The 24,910-nt window shown below is 51.1% G+C and overlaps 1 protein-coding gene across 5 annotated transcripts in view; it reads left to right on the top strand.

Moving 5' to 3' along the window:
• Positions 1 to 24,910, top strand: part of PRKCA (protein kinase C alpha) — a 402,962-nt gene that overhangs the window by 339,172 nt on the left and 38,880 nt on the right. For all 5 annotated transcript variants that reach the window (XR_015244249.1, XM_086687811.1, XM_086687808.1 and 2 more), the window contains 5 exons: positions 5,714 to 5,851; positions 6,918 to 7,091; positions 9,073 to 9,164; positions 11,658 to 11,720; positions 12,604 to 12,742. Coding sequence is in view for 4 of the 5 variants with exons in the window: in XM_086687811.1 (XP_086543937.1) it covers positions 5,714 to 5,851; positions 6,918 to 7,091; positions 9,073 to 9,164; positions 11,658 to 11,720; positions 12,604 to 12,742 (606 nt within the window). In the remaining variant the exon portion in view is untranslated. The remainder of the gene's footprint in view (positions 1 to 5,713; positions 5,852 to 6,917; positions 7,092 to 9,072; positions 9,165 to 11,657; positions 11,721 to 12,603; positions 12,743 to 24,910) is intronic.

Genomic DNA, 24,910 nt, shown 5'->3' with positions numbered 1-24,910 from the left:
CAAGGAACATTACCAGTGGCCTCGTTATGTGCTTTCAGTCTCCAGCCTCAGTGGATGCTCTCCTCTCTCCTCTGGATTCCAGTATTCAGGAGACACTCTGCTTCTCATCTCCGGGTGCGAATTCCTGTTTGCCCGCGTACCCCAGCGGGGCGTCTGGCCGCACAGGGCATGTTTGCGTTGCTGAGTGAAGGACGTCGGCATGCTTATTCTGAGGCCTCCTCGGGTTTGCTGAAATCTCTACGGTTAGGCTGTTGGCTTCAGCTTTATCCCTAGACATATATTGGTTTTCTTTGCACTCCTGGTGAAGCCTGAATTACGTTCATGACAACCGGTGTTGTGTCAACAATACGCAAGCTGAGAAGGGCAGATCTCTTCCTCCTGCTCGGAGCCTAGTTGCCAGACGACCCATTCAAAAGCTCAAAGAGAGAAATCGCCCAGAGGCTCATTGGTGGTCTTCAGGTAGGTTCCAGCTAGGTCTAGTGCAGACAGAGCTTCCATTAGAGGAATGTCCCCTCAGAGAAGCCTCCAAGGGCATGGTTTCAGCCGGCTGGCCCAGCTAACTTGCCTAGCGTGGCTCCTGGGGAGGGTCACTGTGTGGCTGAGCTCCCTAAAGGCAGGGGTGCCCTCATAGCCCCTGTCTGAGGCTGTCCCAGAATGACCAGTGGTTGCTTGAGGGAAGAAGTTCCATATGTGAACATCCAAATGCACGGTGCACGGTGTCCAGGGGCAACTCTCTGAAATGACATATTTGGGAACAGCTGCTTTTCTGCATTCGCGTTTGGCGTCTGGCTGGCCATACCGTTCGTGGTTTGGCCTCTTCAAATTCTGTTTGTGGGGCTTAGTGAAGACGTATGTTTTTGAATGAATGAATGAATGAATGAATGGAGATATTCAGTGAATGTGCAGTTATGTGCCCAGTGCGGTGCTTGGCCCTAAAGATACAAAGATGAATAAGATGACCCCCTGCCTTCCAGGACCTCACAGTCTAGTGAGAAAGACCAGTAAATCCTCCAAAAAGGTACATGTGTTTCTTTAAGTTCCTCGGAAGTCAACTCTGCCACAGAGTTTTGAGGGCAAGGAGCCCATTTGGGGGGCTAGGGGGCAGGGAGGGAAGTAGGGATGTGACCCAGGGAAGAGAGAAAGTCCAGCCAAGGGTATGTTAGTTATCCAGGTGGTACCTCAGTAGACACACTGGAGCGCAGTCCCACTGGAGTGCTAAGGAGACGACCTAAGGAGGCCACGACCTCCTGGGGCACCAACATGGGAACATCCAGCTTGTTCTGCAGGCGTGGCCCAAACAGGAGCCTCAGATGCGCGCAGGGGTGCAGAGCCAAAAGCTCCGGGGAGGTGGGCCAGTCATAGACAAAGTCTGACATAGGTTGGAAATCCCAGGAGGGAAGGAGGCATCAAAAAGATGGAGAGGTGATACTTTAGCTGGATTTTGTGGATGAACAAGATAGCAAGGCCCCTATGGGAAGGGCGGCCAAAGACTGGAGGCCAGTGTGGTTGGAACAGAGCAGCCAAGGGAGCCATGGGAGCGAGGCCAGAGAGCTGACAGCCAAGCATCTCCTCCTCATCCACTGTGACAACTTGGCCTCTTTCTGTCCCATTAGATGTGAAGCCAGGGAAGCAGGACAGGATCCCTCCAGGGAATGTCCAGAAAGGGAGGTCACTAAAGTGGGGATACTAAAAGTGAGGCCCCCTCAACAGAGAGGTGGTGAAGGAGACCCTGAGAAGACGCCAGATTCTGGACAGAATCGGCAGGTAGATTTGGCATGGCCCGCTGATAAGTTAGCTGTGAAGTGTTACTGGGAGAGGCATTAAACGAATACCCTGTAAGTATTTACACGTTGCCATACGAGCTGTTGAGAGCAGGGCACTGTGAGGGAAAATAGCGGGAGGCCTTGAAGAGAGGACAAGCACGCGGAGGCCTTGCAGGAGGGCAGATGTCAGCCTGGGAAGGGGTGGGGGACATTGCAGGACAGTCCGGGGCAGGCAGACTGCACTCCCACAGCATGAGGGGGTGGGGAGTGGCAAGGGATGGACATCTGGAGGCAGAGGCTGCCTGAGAGTGGACTGGAGGTTGAGGCTGTGTAGCCCACCCTCCTGGGGATCCTCTGCCTTCCCTGCCCTCTGGCCTCCCCACCAGCCTGCAGCTGTGCAGCTACCAGGGTCACCACCGGCTGCCTCCTCCAGCTGTGCTGTCGATTAGACCCAGGCTGAGAGAGGGGCTTGCCAAAGTCGGGCCCAGACCACTGAGCTTTTGATCTTGTGGAATTGCCTGCCTTAGAAGGGCTGGCTTTGAAAGGTCCATATTGGAGATGGCTCCATGCCATCCGGCAGCCGGGCGTGCAGGGGGCCGTGTGGAAATGACTCCAGAAGCCTGTTCCGAAGGGGAAATGTGGAAGACACATCACTCTGGTTGGCAGCTTCTATCTCAGGGCCGCCGTGAGCTGGGGAGAAATCCATGTCGCCCTCTGGGTCAGGCCACTTTCTAGCCAGCCCTCTCATGGTGAACGCGGTCGGTGTGGCAGAGCCTGGCCCGTCTCCTTCCAAACCAGCCCCCTGCTCCACCAGCCACGTGGCACCCAGCTCTGCTTCTGGCTAGAGAGACACGAGAATGGAATCTGCCCTGGCAGGGCAAGAAACTGGGGTCCTTCCTCCATCCGGCCTCACCTCCTGGCAGCAGGAGATGCCATCTGCATCCCCCAGACCTCACAGATTGACTTCAGACCAGGGTCTAAGATCCCCTTGCAGTTGGGTTGAGAAGTACTCGGATGCAGAAACGTTTTTATCGCATTTACATCCCCTTGGGGAAAATCTTGTCCCTATAACTGGACTAAGGCCATAGGACAAAACTCAAGGTCTTTGCTCGGTTATGGCCCCCAGGGAGGGCAGTGTGTCAAAAGCCTAGTGTCTGTTCTGGAAGTCACCACTGTCCGTGGTGCTGAAGCATCAAAGGAGGAAGGAGCAGGGGCTCTAGGAAATCGCCTGAGTCTGGAACCTCTGGTTATAGAAGCCCCCCACGCTTCAGGTGGAAGCCGGGTGGCCCCCAGGCAGCACCAGCTCAACCACAGCCTCACCTGGGTGAAGACGTCCTTCAATGGTTTCAAGCACCTCAGAGACTTGAGTCTATTGTATGGGGATCTTTTCACAGTTTATCACGAATAAAATGACAGAATAAAATTAATCTCTTTGTGCCTCTTCCTGATAACTTTTCTTTTTTATAAATCAGAAGAACAGAATAGAGTAGCTGAGTTGGTATTCTCTTCTCAAACTTCCCATTTGTTCATTTCGAACTTCGACACGCACCACAGAGCTTACCAACTTTGGAATCGTTCCTGGGGCAGATGTTAGGAGTGAAAGAGGACATCAGCTACCTCCCTGTTGACCTCAGTCGGTACTTTCTAATTGACTAAGTTCTTCTTTCCAGCTTCTCTCTTAACTCAGGCCCTGCGGGCAAAGCATCCCGTGATGGGGACCGAAACTGCCCTCTCTCAAGCAATCAGGACTGCCCTGAGCCAGCAAGACCCCGCGTGATTGACCCCAAGACAGTGATCAACTTGGCCTTCACTGCCCACCTGTGTGTACCCACCGGCCTTTGTCCCACGTTCTCCTTACGCAAATCTGGAAGTGTTTTCAGCACTTTGGAGACAGCCTTTGGGACGCTAGTCCACTGTCTTCCTGGTGCTGGCCTCACTGCAATAAATTCCTTGCTTGTTGCACCTCCAACTCATTTGTCTGCCTTTGGATTTTGTCAGCGGCGAGTGGTCGAACTGGTCTGTTTGGGACCCCTAGAACCACCCTTGCGCCCCAGCTTCCAAAGGACAGGGCTGGTCCTGCAGTTGAAGGGGGCTCCTGATGTAACCCTAGTGGCTACATCCGGGCTCTTTCTCACAGGTCTGTCTAAAAATTCCTTCCATCCTCTGTCAAAGTGGAGGCCAATTTATGTATCACTGCAGATCAGGTTTTGTCTTTAAAGAGTGTCAGTGTATCCACCAGCCCCCAGGTTCACATGCGTTTCCCACCAGGCACGGCCGCATAGAGGTGTATGTAGTACAGCTGTATTAAATACTTTCAGCCTGGTAGCAAAAAAATTAGGACCGTCTTCCCCCCCCCACCCCGTGTCTTAATGTCTCCGCTTCAGCAGATGTGCTCAACCCATCCAAGCATATACACTCAAGCCATGAGGTTTGATCCCTATACATACGTGTTATTTTTATCAAGGAAAAGCATCCCCTGACAGTATCTGATGGATACTTTCACGCTTCATTTCCTCATTCAGCCAGAGTGTAGAGTTGCACGCCCTGTGCCAAGCACTGTGTTGAGGCCTGGGGGCCCAGAGACGGCCGGGGCTCATTCCACTAACGCACAACCTCTTCCACAGGGCCTGATGCGAGGTACTCAGTAAGTGTGGGATGAAGGGATGCTGTTGCTCTAAGAGGGAATATGGGTGGTTCCCGGAGAGCCTTCTCTGCTGCTAAAGAAAACGTGTCAGATCCCCTGTCTTCCCCTCCTCCAAGAGCTCAGAACTGATGCTGACAGTGTTTTGGTCACACAGTAAAACCCAGAATGCCTGCAGGTGTTCTGCACCTTCTTGTAGTCACCTGAGTGATGTCCTGGCACCTGCACATAGGTCTGCTGCCCTGGGGCTGAAGGGGGGGGAGGGGGGAAGGGGCAGTGCACCTTACCCTTAAGAATGTAGGCAGAATGACAGTCTTTGCCCTTGGGCTCAGGGCTGTGGCTTTGGCTGTTCAGCCAAACCGCAGGACCCCAGCCTTTTCAGCAGCTGACATGTTCAGAGACTGGTTCTCTCGTCATCAGGCAGGTGGTCCACACGCAGAGTCTGTCGGGAGATTCTCCACAGGCTTCTTTGCTGACTGTGGAGACCTTCCCGTGTGATTCCCATGAGCCTGTCCTTTTCTACTGAGCCCTCTGTCTCTCCTCCACCTTTGACCTGAGTCTCTAACTCTTAGGCAGAGTAACAAGGGTGAGGTCTCTCCAGCACCTTTGGGTAGCAGGACTCTAGCTTACAGAAACTCCTGGTAACTGCCAGGTCACTGGCCAAGGGTCGTTCAGGTTCAAAGGGTGCTGTGTGTTTTGTGTGAAACCAGGTTCTCAAGCATATCACCGTTTCTTTTCCTCTTGACTTACACACACGCCCTGTGTTCTTCTTACTGTGCCTTTTAAAGTAGCAATAAATCATCCCCACAGCTTGCCGGTTAAGAGGTTTCTCTCCAGGGGACTCTACCCTCCTTTTTTCCTTGAGTACAAGTTGCCTTTATGCAGATGAATCTTAAATTGGAAAATCTACAAATAAGAAAAGTGTCAGAGCACAGTTTCTTTCTTTTATTACTTCAGCCATTGTGAAGCACTTGTGCCCCAGAGGTTGACTTTTACACCCTAGAACAAAGATCAGCAAAATCGCACAACTTGATTCTTGGGTAATCTATGTAAAGAGTGGTCTCTTAATAGGGAAGGGCAATTTTTTTTTTTTTTTTTTTTTTTTGCTACTTTGAAAACGTTGCCCTTAGGGTAAGTATATAGCCACTGAATTTTGAATGGATATTTCATCACCCTGTGATTTCTTTTCTTGCCCCCATCCCACCTCCCACCTCACATCAAGCTTCCTTAAATGCATTCTTTTTCCTGGGGGGAAAAACAGTGACCCATTGTTTTCACCTGTGTGTGTGTGTGTGTGCTTGTTGTTTAGAAAGCAAAGCTCGGCCCTGCTGGTAACAAAGTCATCACTCCTTCAGAAGACAGGAGACAACCTTCCAACAACCTTGACAGAGTGAAACTCACAGACTTCAATTTCCTCATGGTGCTGGGGAAGGGGAGTTTTGGAAAGGTGAGAGGGCAGTTGTCTGGGGTGGGGGGCGGGGCGGGGCGGGGGAGGCTTTTGCAGAGAATGCTGGGATTCATCCTGGGCCCCCTGAGGTTTCTAGAACAGCCCTCGAGATTTCCCTGGTCTCTGTACCTGTTTCTTAGATGTCCCCCGCCCACCCCCACCCCCACTTAATGTCTTTAAAAACAAATGTATCCAAAATGCTACAGAGAGGGAGCGCCTAGGTGACTCAGTCGGGTAAACCTCCAACTTCAGCTCAGGTCGCGATCTAATGGTTCATGAGTACAAGCCCTGCATCAGGCTCTGCAGTGACAGTGCGGAACCTGCCTGGGATTCTCTCTGCTCCTCTCTCTCTCTCTCTCTCTCTCTCTCTCTCTCTCTCTCTGCCTCTCCCCTCCCTTTAAAAATAAATAAACTTAAAAAAAAAAAAAAGCTACAGAGGGTTCACTGTATGTTACCATTTCAGGGTTGAGAACAAAGCAGGTGCTCCAAAATGTTAGCTGAATGATTAATTTTCACAACTAAAAACGAAAAGTTGATTTGTAGTAAGTGAATGTAATAAGAGATGCTGAACTGGGTTTCTTCGGTGATCAACCTATATGACCACATTTGGCTTCTCTGGCCCCAAATCTCATGGTAGATCCAGGAAGCGATTTCCATCCTGCCTTTTTCTGTCTTGGCTCCTGACTCGTGAGAAGCTTATAAAGGTCAGTCCCATTTTTGTACAAAGGATGCTCCTGAAAAGTGTGCACCCTTCAAGACTAATGCTGAGGGCCGTGTATGTTCCTTTTAGCAGCCACAATAGCGCCATCATGGGGCCGTAGCCTACACAGGGTGCAAATCCCAACAGTTTCTAAATTACACAGGGCTGGAGGAATTTAATCTACACTGACATGCAGTATCTCAAAATTCACACACAAAATGGAACTTTATGAATGTGTTTATATCACACATTTATAAACTTGCACAAACTAGAACAGTCTGAGTGGTCACCTGACCAGGTTCCTCCCCTGTCCCCAGTACCAGACATAGGGTCAGAGTTTTCAGGTTGCCTTCCGTCTGCTCCCAGGTGATGCTCGCTGACAGGAAGGGGACAGAAGAACTGTATGCCATCAAAATCCTGAAGAAGGACGTGGTGATTCAGGATGACGACGTGGAGTGCACCATGGTGGAGAAGCGAGTCCTGGCCTTGCTCGACAAGCCCCCGTTCCTGACACAGCTACACTCCTGCTTCCAGACGGTGGTAAGGACCCTGGGAGAGTGTACCTGTGGCACAACACACGGCATGTGCTACCAGGGGTGACCCCTGAACCAGAGTGTTCTAAGCGTCTGAATCAACCTTGCTCCAGTGGAGAAGGCCGAAGAAGGGCATAAGCTGAGAACAACCTCCCATTGTTGCACCACCGGTAGCTTTGGGGTGTCCCCTCTCTGGGATGTGCCCTACTGAGAGGCGCGGCATTAATGCTGTTGAATTCAGCAGACATTTGCATGAAAGGTTTTTGTTATCCCAGGCACTGTGCTAGGACCAAAGGATACAAAACCAATAAACTAACTCACGGTCCCGGCCTTTCAGTTGCCAAGCATAGCCTCGGAACATTAGGAAACTTGATCTCCTGAAAGGGTGTATTCTTATTTCCTGCACACAGCAGGGTTGGCCATCTGGTCTGTTTTGCACAGCCCATGAGCTCTAAGAAAGGTTAGAGAGGAAAGAAACCCACAAGGAATGATATTTTGTGACATGCGTAAATTAGATGAAATTCACATTTCAGTGGCCATGAATTGTTTTCTTGGAACACAGCCACATTCCTTCATGTTCTTACATCCACGGTGGCTCTCAGGCTATGAAGGCAGAGTAGAATAGTTCCAAGACCCACACAGAGCCCGAAGTATTTACTGTCTCTAGCCCTTTACAGAAAGTTTCCCCAGCCCTATCTTCCAGGACAACTAAAAAGAGGACAAAACAAGTTCCAAAACGCTGATCAGCCAAGCTCCTGGCATGGAGCTTGCCAGTGCCCTGCAAGAAATACAAACTTTTTTTGTGGCACCGAAGACAGGCTTTCTACTCCTCGGTGGCTGCCCTTGCTAAGATATGACTCAGTAATAAGTGGCTATAATTATTACTGTTAGGAGTTTAATTATTTTCAACTTCCTTCTGGCCAGAAAATGACTTACCATCTTAACGTTTCTCCTTAAAATCCCTTGGCCAGGGAGGGAAGAGCGATGTGCCAGAGAGGGGTCCATGTCTCCGAACCCCAGCCCAGGTCCCGTCCCCCTGGTCAGGACACTGGTAACACTGTTTAAGCTCTGGAAAGAAACAAAACATAGAAATAAAGATGGAGTTAAAATTCCTAACAGGAAAGCTAGAGATAGAAGCTTCTGGAGCTGTTTCCCGGCTGTCAGCAGCCGCTTCATCATTTTGTCCCTCCCTGTGCAACACTTGAATGTTTCATAACCTCCGTGAAATGGCGATGATGTCTAGAAGCGAGCCGAGGTTGGCTTTCACCTGGGTGTGCTCTGCCGTTCAACCCTGGCTTCCCCATCTGCCTCTCTACAATGTCCTCATAAATACACAGAGTTCTATGATGTCCGCCCTCCGCGGGGCCGACACTTAGCACGCCAGTGACAGAAAATAAGAAACAATGTTTGGGCCTGTTATGGATGCAAAAGAACATTTGGTTAGCCTCTCCGGTTATAGTTCCCTCCCCCACAGTATTGAACATTTATAATTTAGGAGCCCAACCCAGCTCATGAGATTTGTTTCCAGAAGCATCCAGTGAGACATATGACTGCATCACTGTGGCTTGCCCCCCAGACACTGCAAACCAGAAACACCAGTTAAAAGTCAATAATCGGCCCATAAGGATTCTTCACAGCATCCGTTAAACGTGCAGTGTGTGTGCAGGAGAAAGGGGAAGAGCGTGTGAGGCCATTACTGTAACAGGGAGCATACGGAACCAGAAGGGGGCAGACATGTTGACAGAGGGCCATTATTTCAGAGTTACATAATGACTTTATACTTGCCAAGGCCCTCATGCACTAGGGTTCATTACGTATTTTTTATCGGGGAAAAAAAATCTCGAAGGGCTCGGCTCCACTGATCAGCTCTGCCAGCATGGCCCACAGTTTGTTAACTAATGCGAAAGCCAAGCAGAGTCTGGAAAGAGTGAAGGAAGCCTCTCGGCCCGTGGCCAAGCCCTACTCACATGTTGAACCTTGGTCTTCAGGATCGACTGTACTTTGTCATGGAATACGTCAACGGTGGGGACCTCATGTACCACATCCAGCAAGTAGGAAAATTTAAGGAACCACAAGCAGTGTGAGTATTTTTTTTTTAAGTCCCTTAATTCAGACAGTTCAAATGTGGAAGATGGGGCTTTGCCACTTCGGAGTTGAGCACTGGAACCTCCCAGGGGGCAGACTTCTTGGCTGGGTCCATCTATGCGCTTCCAAAGGAGAGGTTTATTCTACTTCCGGTGAATTGGAGATGCTGATGTATCCTCCCCCCGTCCTCCAGTTCCACCCTCACTGATCGAGTCAGCCCCTTGCACACCCACGATGCATCAGGCACTGGGACGTGAAAGGCTTTCTCTGCCCTCGGGGAGCTCACCGCCTGACATGGAGTAGAAGTCGTCTCTGGACAATTGTCATGTGTAGCCGTCACTTTAGAAGCAGCACAGATAGCATGCAAGCCCTGATAAAGAGGAGAGTGAGGAAAGAACATCTTCAGGGAATGTTCTTGCCCAAGCCAGCGGGGCAGAAGACGGTTTGAGATTGGGTCGGGGGGGGGGGGGGGGCGGGAAGGAGCTCCCGATGATGAGTGCGGTGGAGCACCTGGCTGAGGACCACCGAAGGCTGTTGGGGGGCTCAGTGGGGCTTGATACCCTGAGGCTAAGTTTTCACAGAGCCCCGCTGACCAAGAGTGGAAGGAAGGAGGGAGGGAGCGTAGGGGCCGGTGCAAGGGGGTTGGTGAAAATCTGTGTAGAGGAGAGACAACGGAGCTTTAATTCGGTCTTGACCTTGGATCCAAAGAGGGGTAAGGGTCTTTGAGAAACAGTCTGGAGGAATAAGAGAGAAACCTCTTCGGGTGATACCTCATCTTCGGTTTGGGAGGGAGCAGCCGCCAAGGAGGAGAGGATCTGGGGGAGAACCGGGAGCTCCGCTTGGAGGGTTTCATTGGGGCCGCAGGAGTCAGCAGCGTGGGGGAGAGACAGGGGCTCCAGGGGAAGACAGAGAATTGCCCGTCTAGGCAGGGACTTTGATACATGAAAGATCAAACCATTTTTCCGGGGCCAGGAGGTCACAGGACACTCAGCAGAAGCAAATCTATACAAACAGCTATTTCCCTCAGCGAGGATGCATAGTGGGCACGTGCCCTGATTAATTAAGTTAGCAAATGTTAATGGGATTCTGGCCCATGTTCAGTCTAAAAGCTAAGTCTATAGAGTGTTTGGCCTCTGCGGGTTGGTTGATCTGTCTCAGGGAAGATGAACTAAAGGTAGAAGAGGGAATTCTGTGGTAACAAGCTTAAAAAAATGCAAAGGGAGGAGTGCCTGGGTGGCTCAGTCGGTTAAGCGACCAACTTCAGCTCGGGTTATGATCTCACAGTTTGTGAGTTCGAGCCCCGTGTCGGGCTCTGTGCTGACAGCTCGGGGCCTGCTTCTGCTTCTGTGTCTCCCCCTCTCTCTGCCCCTCCCCTGCTCATGCTTTGTGTCTGTCTCTCAATAATAAATAAATGTTTAAAAAAAAAATTTTTTTTAATGCAAAGGGGGATTCTTTTTGTTTCTGGTTTTATTTTTTGCTTTTCAGTTTTCAGAAATGCCTGTCTTTATCTCCTCTCTCATTCTGGTACTTACAAAGCATTAAAATGCTCGGATTGTAAAGTAAAGCTTGATAACACAGAGCTGGAAAGAGCAAGTAGCAGAATAGCGACCTTAGGTTGCAAGGTAACATTAAGGCATCTCGTTCAGTGGCCTTAACATTGTATTTGAGTTCCTGGAAAGTGTTTATTTTCAAAATACAGGAAAGCATGAAAGATAATGTAAAAGTCGCCCCGAATCCCATCTCATTTCCCTCCCCCCATCCCGTCCTTCTCCTGCCGGAACTTAGGGGTGCCCCCCCACCCCCATCCCCAGTAAGAGTTTGGTCCTTATCATTAGAGAGGTTGCTCTCTGCTTACTTTAAGCCTCCCGGGTGTGATGTTTGCACAGGCACAGTCTTCTGGCTTCTCAGACTTCAAAGATTCCTAAACACTCTGCAAATTTTAAAACCTCTTTCAGCATTTACTCTGAGTTTATTATGAATTATTTAAAAGGGTAAACTCGAGTATGAATCACGGTGCGTGTCCCATTTATCTCAGCACTTGGGGCGAGGATGGGGGGGCGGTGAGTTCACCAGCTACAGGGTGCCTCACTAGGCACTGTCCGCAAATAGGAAAATGGCAGTTTTCTCCACTCTACCCGAGCCCTGACACAAAATACTCCAGCAGCCACTCTTTAAAAGATTGTATTCGAAATTTCGTTTAAGCAGTAAATTACCCGTCCACCCACCTCAGACAAGAAGTGTTGGTTTCCAGACAGGTAATAAACCTGTCTCATTGACTCAGTAGCTGTAAAATGCCTCGGGAGGTTGGAGTGGTGAAACGGCAGAGGGAAGGGCAAAGAGTTAGTCATGGGTAGGGCCATGCTGATCTCTGAGCGTCCCGGGATCTTCTAACATTCTAGTATCTCTTTGATGCCTGAACTAGAAGGGTACGAAACATTCAGGAATCCAAAGAGCAAGCCAGAGGCCTGACCAGCATTTCCTTCTGCAGATTTTATGCGGCAGAGATCTCCATTGGATTGTTCTTTCTTCATAAAAGAGGAATCATTTACAGGTGCGTGCTGAATCCCTGCCCGCAGCACTGCGACGGACCCCTGCACCTCTGTGTGCGCGTAATTCTGTGGTGGGGACTTAAGACACGGAATTGCTACCCATTGAGGTAACAGAGACCTGCTGGGACCCGCCTTTGTCGGCAGCCTCCTGGCAAATCAGAGCCACTTTCTGATTTCCGGGTGTCAAAAGATTTTCTGTCTCGCTTCTGCTTCCCACAAGAAAACATGCTTTTTCCTCTCCCCTGGCATCTCCTTCCTCTGCCTTTTTTTGGAACGGAGGTCAGGGAGCAATGGAAAACGAATTTCTGTTATAGATGCTCGGCAGGAAAGGAACATGGGGAGCTAGGGAGAGGCAGGGGAAAGAAAACCATTGAATTAAATCCTTTAGGTTGTTATCTACAGTGAGAGTCTGATGCCAAAGAAAGAATTCTGGTGTTAATTGAAGAGTAAAAGACATACAGCAGAATGGAAGGGACACTTGTGTGACCCAGTGAGGTTGTTCTAAACCTGTGATTTTGCAAACCTGGCTGTGCACCAGGCACCCCTCCTGTGGGATATGAGTAAATCATCTGACTGAGATCTGCCCAGATCTGCTAAATTAGAATCATGCTCAGCCAAGGTCGGGGATCACTAGTCCAACCATTCAGTCATTGATTCGATGTGCATTTATTAACTACCTACTATGTCCTAGGTGCTATGTTAAGCTCTCTCTGGAGATTAAAAAAAGAAAAAGAAAGAGTTATTTCCTTGTCCCAGCTCTCCTGGGACCCATAGTTATATGCCATTGAGATGGTAGCTAGTCAAATATCCTTCGGTCTCAGTGGCTCCAGAGCAAACCACGTAGTGTCACGGGAAGGACGCTGATGCTGTCCTGCTTCCTTGCAGGGATCTGAAGTTAGACAATGTCATGCTGGACTCAGAAGGGCATATCAAGATTGCTGACTTCGGGATGTGCAAAGAGCACATGATGGATGGAGTCACAACCAGGACCTTCTGTGGGACTCCAGATTACATTGCTCCAGAGGTAGGGACCCCGATTCCCCTTGTTTTCTAGACCAGACCTTTCAAATAGCAGCTACAATCAACAGCCCCGCCGGGGCAGAGAATCATTAGTGAATCACTAGGTCAGCAAGCACAAAATGGACTAAACTGAACTAGAGCAAGTTAGAAAACAAATATGAGAGCTCGCCACACGGTAAGGATATGTCTCGTTTCGTGGAGCCGTGTTGTGTGGTAAATGAAATAGATTTCTTACACGGTCACGGTCAAAACAATTTAAGCTACACTGTTGGGCAGAGAAAGGGGGATCTGGCTCGTAAAAATGTTCTGCCTGGGGAAACTGGGTCAGAAGGTGGTTCCGGTGATGGCTTTTTGGTAAAATCCAAGTGACTGGTTCTCTAAATGACACCCTGGAATTGATCATGAACATTTCCGCGCGGTCGTAAAGGCAGTGTTCCAAGATGTGTGTTTGCAACAGTGGCCACGTTGCTTCATCTTTGTTACGATACGTACTGAGTACTCTTCTTCCTGTTGTGAATCTTCCTACACACCAGCGACTGGGTGGGCTGTAACCCCGGGTCACTGTGTAGCCAACTTTCTGTCCCCACACACAGCCCTGTGGCTGCAACAGTTTCGTCCCAGCTGAGCTGCAGCATGACAGAAAGTAACAAAGTCAGGTCATCCTTCCCTCTAGCAGAGCTCTCGCGCTAGCTGTTGGCAGCTTGTGTGGCATTTATTTAACCTGTTGCCTCAAATGTTTATCTTAGAGGCAGTAGGTATCTTGAAAAAGACACGCGCGTAGGAATCAGCCCAGTGTGTGCTTCAGTCCTGACTCTCTTCTCTGCAGGCTGTGGGAACTCAGGCAAGTCACTTAAGCTCTCTGCAGCCCTGTTTCCACAGCGGCAAGTTAGAGATTCTACCCCTGTAGAATCGCTCTGAGGACAGAAATGCCAAATACGGCGTTCTGCACCCAACAGACCCTCGGTGGTAGCCAGGATTCCAAAAGGGAAGCTAAATTTTTTTCCCTTTGTTAAGTAAGAGCTTGTTTGTTTGTTACATGCCCAGACAGTGTGGAGACATAGACTTAGAACATTTACTCAGAAACTTAAATTCCCAACCACAAAGGTGACATATTATCTTGATACATAACTTAGTGGGGTTTCCCCTCCCCCCACCAAAGAATTCATGCATCACGATCTCCAGGCATCACATGAGCTTGAAGTGTCATATTTTTCATACACAAAGAATGGGGAAGATCATACAGTAAAAATACAACTTCCTGATGCAGTGTTTATTCTGACACCTTCTGTGCCTGCTTCATTTAACACCCACCAGCTCCTACAAGAGTGTGGTGACAGGGAATGGCAGTGTGTTTTTAGGAAGAAAGGTGGTTTGAACTTCATCTCCATTAAGACCCAGTCTCTGCGATCAAACAAATAGCTTCCTGTGTTCAGTAACACCTCAGCCACCTGATATCCCCGGGGATGACAGCCTCCCACAGAGATGAGCCGCTCCAAACAATTGATGTTTGTTGTCCTTTTTTTTTTTTTTCTAATGTTCTTCATTGTATTAGTTTCCTGTTGCTGCTACAAAGAATAGCCCTGCAGTTAGTGGATGAAAACAATACAAATTTATTATCTTAAGGCTCTGGGGGCCAGAAGTCTAGAATCAGTCTCACAGGGTCAAAGTCAAGTTGTTGGCAAGGCTAAGCTCCCTCCAGAAGCTCTGGGGTGGGGGTGGGGGGGTAGTCCTGTTGCCTTGCCTTTTCCAGTCTCTACGTGGCTACAGTCCATGGCATAGTGTCTTTACTTACCATTTCTGTCTTTTATGACCCCAACCCCATAGCCTCCCTCTCCTAAGGACCATTGTGATTACGTGGGGCCCACCCAGATAACCCAGGTTTGTCCCTCTGTCTCAGGATCCTTAATCACATCTGCAAAATCCCTTTTCCCAAGTAAAATTAACATATGCACAGATTCCGGATGCAGATGCACCCACCTTCGGGGAAGGGGACACGGCGGATCCCGCCACACTCATGATGGTGTCTCATCTAACTGTATTTGATAAACCCCCACTCTCCTCCTCAAAATACACGTAAACATGCTTCTATAACATATCTTGGTAGCTTTGGAGCTTTTTTTTTTTTTTCTTTTTTAACTTGTACTCATTTGTGTGTACGTTTAGTTCTGTGCAACGTGATCATGTGTATAGATTCAGTTCTCCAGCACCACAGTCAGGAGACGGTATGGTTCTGTCCCTTCCTAGGAACCTTTTACAGCCACACCCACCTCCTCCTGTCCCCCCTCCTGTCCCCATCCCCACCTCCCAGCAACCACTCACCAATTTTCCGTCCCATAACTTTGTTATTTCAAGAATGTCACTCGAGGGAGTCGTACGGTATATAACCTTTGGAGATTGGCTTTTTCACCTGAGCCCTTTCTAGAACTGCAATCATCATATTTGAGTGCACCTCAGCCACCTGGGCAGGTTGCTTAAGTATCCCGTGCCTCAGTTTCCCCACCTGTGAAGTGGGGATAATAATGTGGACCTCATGAGGTCATTGTCCGTAGCTCGGAGCGTTGTCTGGCGCGAGACGGGTTGGTCCTGGCGTGGTCATCGTTCACTTGACTCATCCGCCACATTGCACTGCGAACCCCTTACGGTCTTCTGCACAGCCTCCCTCGGTGGTCCTCACGGCGCGTTTAGGATGAGGTTCCCGAGGCAGTGAAAGTCTGAGGCCACAGTACTGAGAAGTGCGTGAACCAGGCTTCACCATCAGGCTCAAGCTGCCCGCCGGCCGTCGTACTGCCCACGTCGTTAAACCGCTGCTCTGATCCTGAGTGATTCGTGGGCTCAGAGAGCACGCCACACACGTACCGTGCCAAGCAGGGTGCCACTGGGGTAGCGTATCCCACGGGGCCCTGTCCTTGACATGCCTTACAGTGTGGAAAATGTGGCCCTCACGCCAACAGACCCCAAAGTCCGTGTTTAGATCCTAGTTGGCTTTCATTGAAAAATAAGCTGAATCACTTGGGGGGACTCACTGCGCGGTAATTGTAGGTTGTCTTACCTTTTGCCGGCATTTTCCCCCTCCGGGTCCAGGAATTCGGCATATTCAGCCGTAGGAATAATCGCAGTGAAGACGAGGACCATCTAGGTTCACGGTTTCTGAATTTTGCTCAGAGGGTAATATAATCCTGTCCTCTGTGTAAATCTTTCTGTCAGGCAGACGTAAAAATAATTATCTTCGATGGCATTTCCCTTAATAGGCAAAGCAGAGGCTCAAATATTTATGACTGTTTGTTCAAAACCCTTGCAATGGATTAACATTGTGGCATCTCCTTAACCGGTGAAGATAAGCTAAGGCAGAAAGTGTCACTAACAGACAGGACTTCTGGCATTGAGTTGGACACCCACGGAAGGGGCACTAATCAGAAAATGATTCCCGCACCTGACGTTACCGGTACTCTTGGCTTTGGCATAGAGAGGATTCTCTGGGGTGGGTGCGAGCCCCTGAGAAGGGCGCACAGAAGCGCCATCCGGATTTAATCCCCCACCTGAAAGTGAAGTCCCGTTGCAGGGTCAGGACCCCCCGGCAGCTCAGAATCGGACTGTGAACACTAGCATTGCCCACTGTTTCCTGGAAGAAAGAGAGGCGGCAGGGAAAGGGCTTGCTTCTGTCTGGCGGACCCCTGAGTACCCCATGTGGGACTGTGCCACGCGGAACCCTCGCTGTGGCAGGGGCAGTGACCCATGACATAGTGACTACTCTGTACCAGACCCTCCAGCACATCTTCTGTGTTGTTGCGTTTTGTACATGAGCAGAGATGAAGTGACCCGCCCCAGGCCACACAACAGCTGATAACAGGCAGAGGTAGGATTTGGACCTGAGACATTCTGACCCTAGAGCCCTGGTATTCTTTCCACCTGTGGCCCCACCCCCAGAGATCAGAGAAAACTCCCTTTGTCCGTCTCACCTGGAGTTGGGGACCGGAGTCACGGTTCTGTCTACCTGTGGTCAGTGACTCGGGGGGTGTATTCCTGCTGTTACAACTGGGCAGACCCCTGGGAAGCCAGGAGAGTGCCTGCTGAGTCCCTGGCAGGCTCGGCACGGAAAGGGGGCCCACGAGGACCTGGGAGGGGCCTGGAGCTGGAGGCAGTTCGAAATGGGCCACGGCAACCCAGGAGAGACGTGGGGTGAGGGACGTGGGTGAGACGGCATTCCCCTCGGCAAGAGCAGATGGCACCCCCCACATGGCCAAGGGAACCGGAACAGTCTGTGGGCACAGTAGCCGGCTTACAGCCCGCCAGCCACAAGCAGATGTGCAGACTCCTGTGAGGGTTGGGGGCTGGATGAGGTCAGGGAGCCGGAGACCTATCCTAGGGGGCCGTGGCTTCTCCTTCCATCCCTATGGGAAGGCCAGCCCTGTACTGCCTATGACAGCCGCCAGAAGTCTGCATTTTTATGTAAAATTCGCCCAGTTGTTCAAAGTTGGGTGTAAAACGTATTAAGAGAGGGGCAGTTAAGTGTTCGACTTCTGCTCAGGTCATGATCTCACGGTTCATGGGGTCAAGCCCCACATCAGGCTCTGCACTGTAACAGCACAGAGCCTGCTTGGGATTCTCTCTCTCCCCCTCTCTCGCTGCCCCTCCCCGACTCGTGCTTTCTCTCTCTCAAAATAAATAAATAAACTTCAAAAAAGAAAAAAGTAAGAGCAATGGACAGAGGTAAGATTCAGCCAACGGGCCACCAGCTGTGACCTGTTCTGGAGGGGTTCAAGGGTCACATTTGGGGAAGCCACATTTTAGGAATGGGGGGGAAAAAGACCAAGGGGGCATCCAGAGAAGCAGAAGAACTAGGGAGCCATAGGGTCTTAGACACTAAGGAAGGTAAGTGCTCACGAACTCAGAGATGGCCAGGGACAGCAGAGGTCAAGGAGGTGGGGGTGGGAGGGGATCTGGCCACAGGGAGCCAGCCGTCCCTAAGAGCATGTGGTGATGATGCAGCAGAAGCCAGATGACACTGAGTGGAGGGTGGGCGTCAGCCACCAGGCTGGAACCGTGTCTTAGGGGAACGTATGATAAATGATCAGGGGGATGGTGGATAGACGGTCACTCCCAGGGAAGCGAGGTGAAGGAGGCATCAGTAAGGCTAAGCATGTTTCTAGACCAGAGGGAACATGCTCAGAGCGAGGAAAAAGGAAGATAGAGGGTATGTGTGTGTGGAAGGGGGGTGGGGGGTGGGGAGAGAGCATCCCACAGGTCAGGAGGGAATGGGATAAGGAAGCAGGAGGAAGGAAGAACGTGGAAGTCATCCTCACCGGGAGGGGTAGGCAGGGACCTGGGGGCAGGAGGTGCCCTGCTCCGCTCAGTGGGGACAGCCGGTGACCCACACACATGCAGTAACTGCCCGGCAAGCCACAGTTCTCTGGGTGCAGGGGAACAGAGATTGCTGCAGGCTGGGGCCCATCCGGGGCCAGTCACCTGCACGAGCCACCTGAAGTGACCGAGTGGGAACAGGTGAGTGAGGCCAGAGAACAGTGTCAGAACAGGAGAGTTGGGACGAGGTTCAGTTGGGGGGGGGGGGGGGGTGGAGGAGAGTGACAGAAGGGCAGGACGCTGCCACGGGGGCTGAGGAGGGGGGTTCGTCTCTGAATTAGACCTCTTGAAGAAGCCGAGGTCCTCACGGTGGCCCGAGATCCTTTGTTGTCTGCGCCCCTTCCCTCCCTAACATGATCTCTCACCTCACCCTCCACCCCTCACCCCATCTCCCCAGACCAGCTGTACTGGCTTCCTTTCCGCTCCCCCAATTCGCCAGACCCTTCCAAGAGCTTTCGCTCTTCTCGTTCCCTCTACCTGGGATACCCTTCCCCCTTCCATGTGGCTTCCTCCTGCCCCTCAGCTCAGATGTCACCTGCAGGAGGCCGTCTTTCCGGGTGACTCTGTTTAAACCTGCAGACCTCCGGCCCCCATTCAGCACTCCTGCCCACCTCCCTGCTCTCCTTCCATGGTATTCATCACCCTCGGATACACCCTGTCAGGACTCTTGTGTGTGTGTGTGTGTGCGTGTGTGTCTGTCTGTCTGTCTGTCTGTTTGTCTAGCCCGCCCGGCCCCCTGTGGTGGAATCGCTGTGTTTTTTTTGCTGCGGAGCCCCTAGCCCCCGGGGTCTGGAGCGGTACCTGGTGGGTGGAGTGTATCTGGGAAAAGCAGGTGCAGCATGCCATGTTCCTGCTGTGGAGGAGGGGCTCGGCCACACAGCAGAGCTGAGGCTGTGGCACTGAGAGGTCAGGAACTCCGTGGCAGGTCATTAGGTGATTCCCAAGGCTGCCAGCAGGTGAATCCCAAGGTGATTCCCAAGAGCTGATGCTGGTGGCACGAGACGGGCTGCAAGGGACAGCCACGTGCCTCACGTCCTCGACCCACGAGAGCTGGTGCACTGGGGGCCCCCGAGTGTCCAAAATGGTGGGCCATCAGCCTGGGTCCCCCAGACGGCCCAAAATTCCAGAATATCAACGCACCAGGAGACACGTCCTGGCCTTTGGGGAAAGAGTTGTAGAACGGGATGGAGATTAGAACGGGTCTGATGGTTAAATGAGGAAAGAACTCACGAGGTGCACGCAGCCAGGCAGTAAATTAGGCCTTGCGCAGCAGAGAAGAAAGGGGGACAGTGAGAGAGGGAGAGCAGCCAGTCGGCACCAGCCGGGGCGCCTCCAGGATCGGTGCCTCCGAGCCCGGCCCCACGCCACACCAGCGAGCCGAGAAGTGTTTCATTAAAGGAGAATGATAAGCCGAAGGGTGGCTGGCTTGCTTTCGGGGGCCAGTGCCCCCTCTGTGCAAGGTCATGATCCGATGCCTCCGGCTTTGCAAAAGAACATGAAGCAGCCGCCTTCCCTCCAAGAAATATTTAAAGAGCCAAGACCAGGTTTTCCCTTGGGTGGTTCTTCTTAAATTGTGTGACTGTCCTCATCCTTTCCAGGAATTATGCTGGTTATATCGTCTCACATATGTTATCTGCCTGCAGCTCTGTCTCTTAGTTCACCTGGCCTCAGAGTTTTATCAGCGTAGCCCTGTTCTCCGGAGCACTTGGCCCCCTCTGTGACATTGTGGTCCCCGAGGCCTCTGCGGGCCCCATCCTTCTTCCCGACTTCCTTCTGGTTCTTCCTCGAGATAAGCCAGCTTCTCGTGGGTTAGCTAGACCCAAGGCAGAGCGCCTCGCTGATTCTGTCTTCTATTTAAGTCAGCTCTACGAGGTTGGTGTCAGTGGCTCTGTTTTCCAGTTGATGAGCCCAAGGTGCAACGAGACGCGGTCATTGTTTCCTTCGGCCCCAATTCAGGGCAGACCTGGGCTTGAACCCAGGGCCGGTCTGCTGCCCCTCGTAGTGGCTGTTCTCCCCGGAGAAGGGGACTGCAGAGGTTGGCTCAGGTGTACCCCACGAGTGCCTCACTCCATCACTGCAAAGAAGCTGCCCTCAGTCCCCAGACTTGTTTGCAGAGCCCTCATGGGGTTCCCCATGTGCTGTGGCTGCATTCATTGGCCTTTCATTCGGGGAGCTGTTAAAATCCTGTAAAAACAGGGGCGCCTGGGGGCTCAGTCGGGTAAGCGTCCGACTTCAGCTCAGGTCACGATCTCACGGTTCGTGGGTTCGAGCCCCGTGTCGGGCTCTGTGCCGACGGCTTGGAGCCTGGACCCTGCTTCATTCTGGGTCTCCCTCTCTCTCTGCCTCTCCCCCACTCATGCTCTGCCTGTCTCTCTCTCTCTCTCTCTCTCTCTCTCTCTCTCTCTCTCTCAAAAATAAACATTAAAAAAATTTTTTTAATAACAATAAATAAATAAGTCCCGTAAAAATGGGTCAGAGATTTCTGACATTTTATTTCACCTCTTACTTTGCAATGGAGGGGGGCGTATCTTGAGAGTGATGACTGACACCGACTCATTCCGTCCTACGTACTACGTGCTTATGTCTGTTGTCCTGGTGAAACCTTACACTAGGCCTCTGAGGTGAGTGGTGTTACCCCACTCTTACAGACAAGGGACAGGAGACACGGAGAGGACAGGTGACCTGCCCAGGCCTCATAGATAGCAAGTGGCAGGGCAGGGACCCTGGGCCATCAAGGGCGGATCGGCTGCCCTAATGCCATCAGTGGCCAGGTTCCGCCCTCAGTCTGTCGCTTACTGCCCTGTTACCAAATGCCTCTAGAAAGACCACCAGACTGTGAGACCTCCCCATTCTCGGGAGTCTTTTATTCCAACTAATAAAGCTCCCACGGGCACAGGATTGACTCCTAATTCCTAGGTCCTTCCTTTACTGCACAAGTAGTTATTTTGTTCAGATACACAGTGAACATTTGGAACAGCTCCCTGTTCAGCAGAGAAGGCCTGAGGTAGGGAGGGTCCCGCGTGGGCACCAGGCTCTGGATCTTGTCTGATTCCCCAGCACCAGCCACCCCCGTCCACCGCCCTGAGAGAGACCGGTGACGGGTGCCGTGACTGAGTTTGAGAAGCACTTGGAGGGGGACTAGCAGGCAGGTGACAGTACGTTTGATTCTGGACTGATTCCTTTTTACTGTGTTTTGGCCCCATGCAGACCGTCCACCCCTGAGGGGAAGCTTCCTATTTGATTTCAGGTGGCTTTTTCTGCAACATTGTATAGTGAGCTCTCGCTGCAGTTCTGCTCTTTTAAGAACATGGGGTGACATCTGTAAAATGGGGATCATCACAGTATCACCCTCAAGAGTATGACTTCGAAGATTACGTGAGTTTTGCCCTGGCTGCCTCAGTGGAAGCCCTCCATACATTTTTTTTGGTCTGTTATTTGACAGTCGTTTCAATTATCCATTGCTGTTGACTGCCCCCAAACTTCATGGCTTAGAACAACAACCATGTGAATGCTGTGACTCTGTGGGTCAGAACCTCAGGCAGGACTCGGCAGGCCTGATTCCTCACTGCTTCTGGGGGCATTGGCTACCACGGCTCTGTGGCCCTGGAGAATCCAAGTTGTCCTTGGGCTGTTGGCCGTTGGCCACGGCCCCATGGGTTCTCCTCTGTGTCGTCTGTCTTTCCATGAGATCTGTCACTATTGAGTAGTTTATCCAGAGCTTCTCAGCACGGTGGCTGGTTCCCAAGAGGGCAAAAACAGAAGCCATAAGTTCCCTTAAGCAGCACCTGGAGCTTAACTGTGTCCCTTCAACCACATCCTGTAAGTCAAAGCAAGGCCCAGAGCATGCCCAGATTCTAAGGGAGGTGCTATAAATTCTATCTGTTGGTGGGAGGGGTGGCATTGTCACCCTGAGGGGGGATGGGAGGGGTCACTGTGGCTTTTGGAGGCAGCTGGTTTTGAGCTCTGTGTTGCCCAGTGGAAGCTCCTCAATACAGCACTTGGCAAGAGTATCTCTCAAAGGTGCTGAGGGACCCAGGGGTCCCTGCCCTGTGTTTTAGAGCTGAGATCAGCAGACTTCTTCTGCTAAGGGCTAGAGGATAAATGTTTCAGGCTTTGAGCTTTCCAAGAGGCAAAATTGAGCTGTTCTTGCCAAAAGGCTGGTAGTCTTTTTTTTTTTTTTTTTTTTTTTTTTTTTTTTACATTTTTTTTCATTTTGCATTTGTTCACAGGCAGGTCATACACAAACGGGAGTAGGCCGGAGTTGGCCCGCAGGCTGGAGGTTGCCACCTCCGCCTTTAGAGGGTTCTCCCCTGGCCCTCCTCCAGCCTTAGCGCTCCGCATAGGGTTAGAGGTGCTGTAGGGCTTGGGGGACATGCCCCTGGGGACCTGGGAACTCCCTTCCATGACCTACACGGGCCTCTCTCTAAGATCCATTTTTCCTAGGGACACTGCCCTGACTCCTGTATACGATGGAGAGGCCAGTGGTGGCTGTATACAGGGGACAGGAGGACAGAGCTAGGACGTGCAGGTCAGGGTGCACAGGGTCCTCATAGATGTGACAAAAGACTAAGAAGAGAAGTGGGTGGAATCTAAGGGGTCCAGCCTGCCCCCCAGGCAGTTGAGAAGCATTATGGACCAACTTCTGTCCCCACAAAACCCAGGCTGCTCCCTAACCCCCCATGTGACTGTATGCAGAGATATAGGGCCTTTAAGAATGTAGTTAAGGTTAAATGAGGTCCTTCAGAGTGGGGCCCTGAGCTGATAGGACTGATGTCCTTACAGAAAGGCCAGGAGACAGCAGAAGCGCACCCTCACAGAGGAAAGGCTGGGTGAGACACCTGGAGGAGGAGGCTGGCTGTAGCCAAGGAGAGAAGGTTCCATGAGACAGCAACTGTGCCAGCAGACACCTTGGTCTTGGATGTCCAGCCTGCAGACCTATGAGAAAATGAATGTGATTTAAGGCAGTCAGTCTGTGCTATTCTGTTCCGGCAGCCTGAGCTGACCGATACAGGAAGACATATTGGTCAAGGTGGTAGGAGAGAACGTGTGACCGTTGGTTTGTAACATGTGTATTCAGACACTTGTTCAGTATGTGGGCCTCCGTCACTCTTGTCCCAGTATCCCCTGGCATCCCCCAAATGTCAGAGGTGGACCCATCCTGGGCCAGTATGGAGTCCTGCATTTAGGCCAGGTAAAGCATGTCATAAACCAAGATGTATTTTATATAGTCACGGTCAATGTCATCGTCTCTCTTACGAAGCAAAACAGGCAGGAGGAACGAATGAAGGTCTCAAGGTCAAAGGCAGTGTCTCAGATGACCTTGTCCCATTCCCAGCTCCTGCTTGCAGAGGAGAGCAGGAACACAAGAGCCAGGCTGAGTCCGGGCTCTGCTGTGTTCCCACTGTGTGTCACTGCACCGGAGCTTGCTTGTGCCTCAACTTCCCCAGGGGTAAACAGTAGTGCCCGGCACAACGTGGCCTAAGGACTGTGCTCGGGGGTAGCTCTGACTCCAGTTTGGCCTCTATTAGAGTTAGTATCAGGATGTATCTCACTGTTGAAGGTTCTTGAAAACATCAGGTTGGGAGGAGAGTGTCTAAAGAGGTGTTTGATTTCTTCGGCATAACAAGGGATTATAGACGTTGTGCTAAAGAGGTCAGGTGACCAAGTCAATTAGGTGGATGTGTTCCCAGACTCGTTTCATTGTCACCGCGCTGATTTCTTCTGTGACCAGCACGTGTTACCAAGGAGCTAGAGAGAGATTAGCCCAAGCAGGAGATTAGCGTTTCCTGGGAAGAATCACAAAGACTTGAAGCGGGAACACTTTCCCACGTGTAATTAATTCAGCATGAATGCCTGCCTCAAGGGTCACAGATCACCTGCCACAACTCAGTAGCACACATCCCAGAGGGAAAGAAATGCCAGGTGCAGGGGTATTTCTTTGCAGCACTGGAAAGGCGGGCACTTCATTCACAATTTCACTTGCGGCTCCCTCAGAATCGGCCCAGCCACTTTGGAAGACAGTCCCGCAGTTTCTGACAAAGCTAAACATAGTCTTTACCATACAATCCATCAGTCGTGCACCTTATGCAAACTTCCGCGTAACTTACGTCCGCACAAAGCCTGCACACGGAGGTTTGCAACCACTTTATCCACAATTGCCAAAACTTGGAGGCAACCAAGGTGCCCCTCAGCAGGTGAACAGCTAACTAAACCGTGATGCAGCTACATAATGGAATATTATCCAGCCCTAAAAAGAAATGAACTGTCAAGCCGTGAAAAGACCTGGAGGAACCTCGAGTGAGTATCACTACGTGAAAGAAGCCGATCTGCAAAGGGTGCACGCTGTATGATTCTGCCTCTATGACACAGTGGAAAAGGCAGAGCTATGGAGACAATATAAAAGACGAGTGGCGGCCATGGGTTAGCGGAGAAGGAGGCAGAACAGATGGCCCAGGCAGTGAAATTGTGTGCAATACTACAGTGGCCAATACATGTCACGATCCGTTTTCAAAAACCCGTGGAATGCACAATGCCAAGGGTGAACCCCAGCTAAACTCTGGATGAGGATAATGCGACAATGTAGTTTATCCGTTGTAACAAACCTACCACTCTGGTGAGGGCTATTCATGGGGGGTGGGGGGGAAGACTGCACGTGTGTGGATGGAGTATATGGGAACCCTGTAAAGTCTGCTCAGTTTTGCCGTGACCCTAAAACTTCTTTTAAAAATGTATTAATGGGGGCATCTGGGTGGCTTAGTCTGTTCAACATCCAACTCCTGATTTTGGCTCAGGTCATGATCTCATGGTTCGTGAG

Source organism: Puma concolor, chromosome E1 (assembly GCF_028749965.1).
Source record: "Puma concolor isolate L17-30 chromosome E1, mPumCon1.1.hap2, whole genome shotgun sequence".
Taxonomy (NCBI): domain Eukaryota; kingdom Metazoa; phylum Chordata; class Mammalia; order Carnivora; family Felidae; genus Puma; species Puma concolor.
This window is presented reverse-complemented; position numbering and strand designations above follow the sequence as displayed.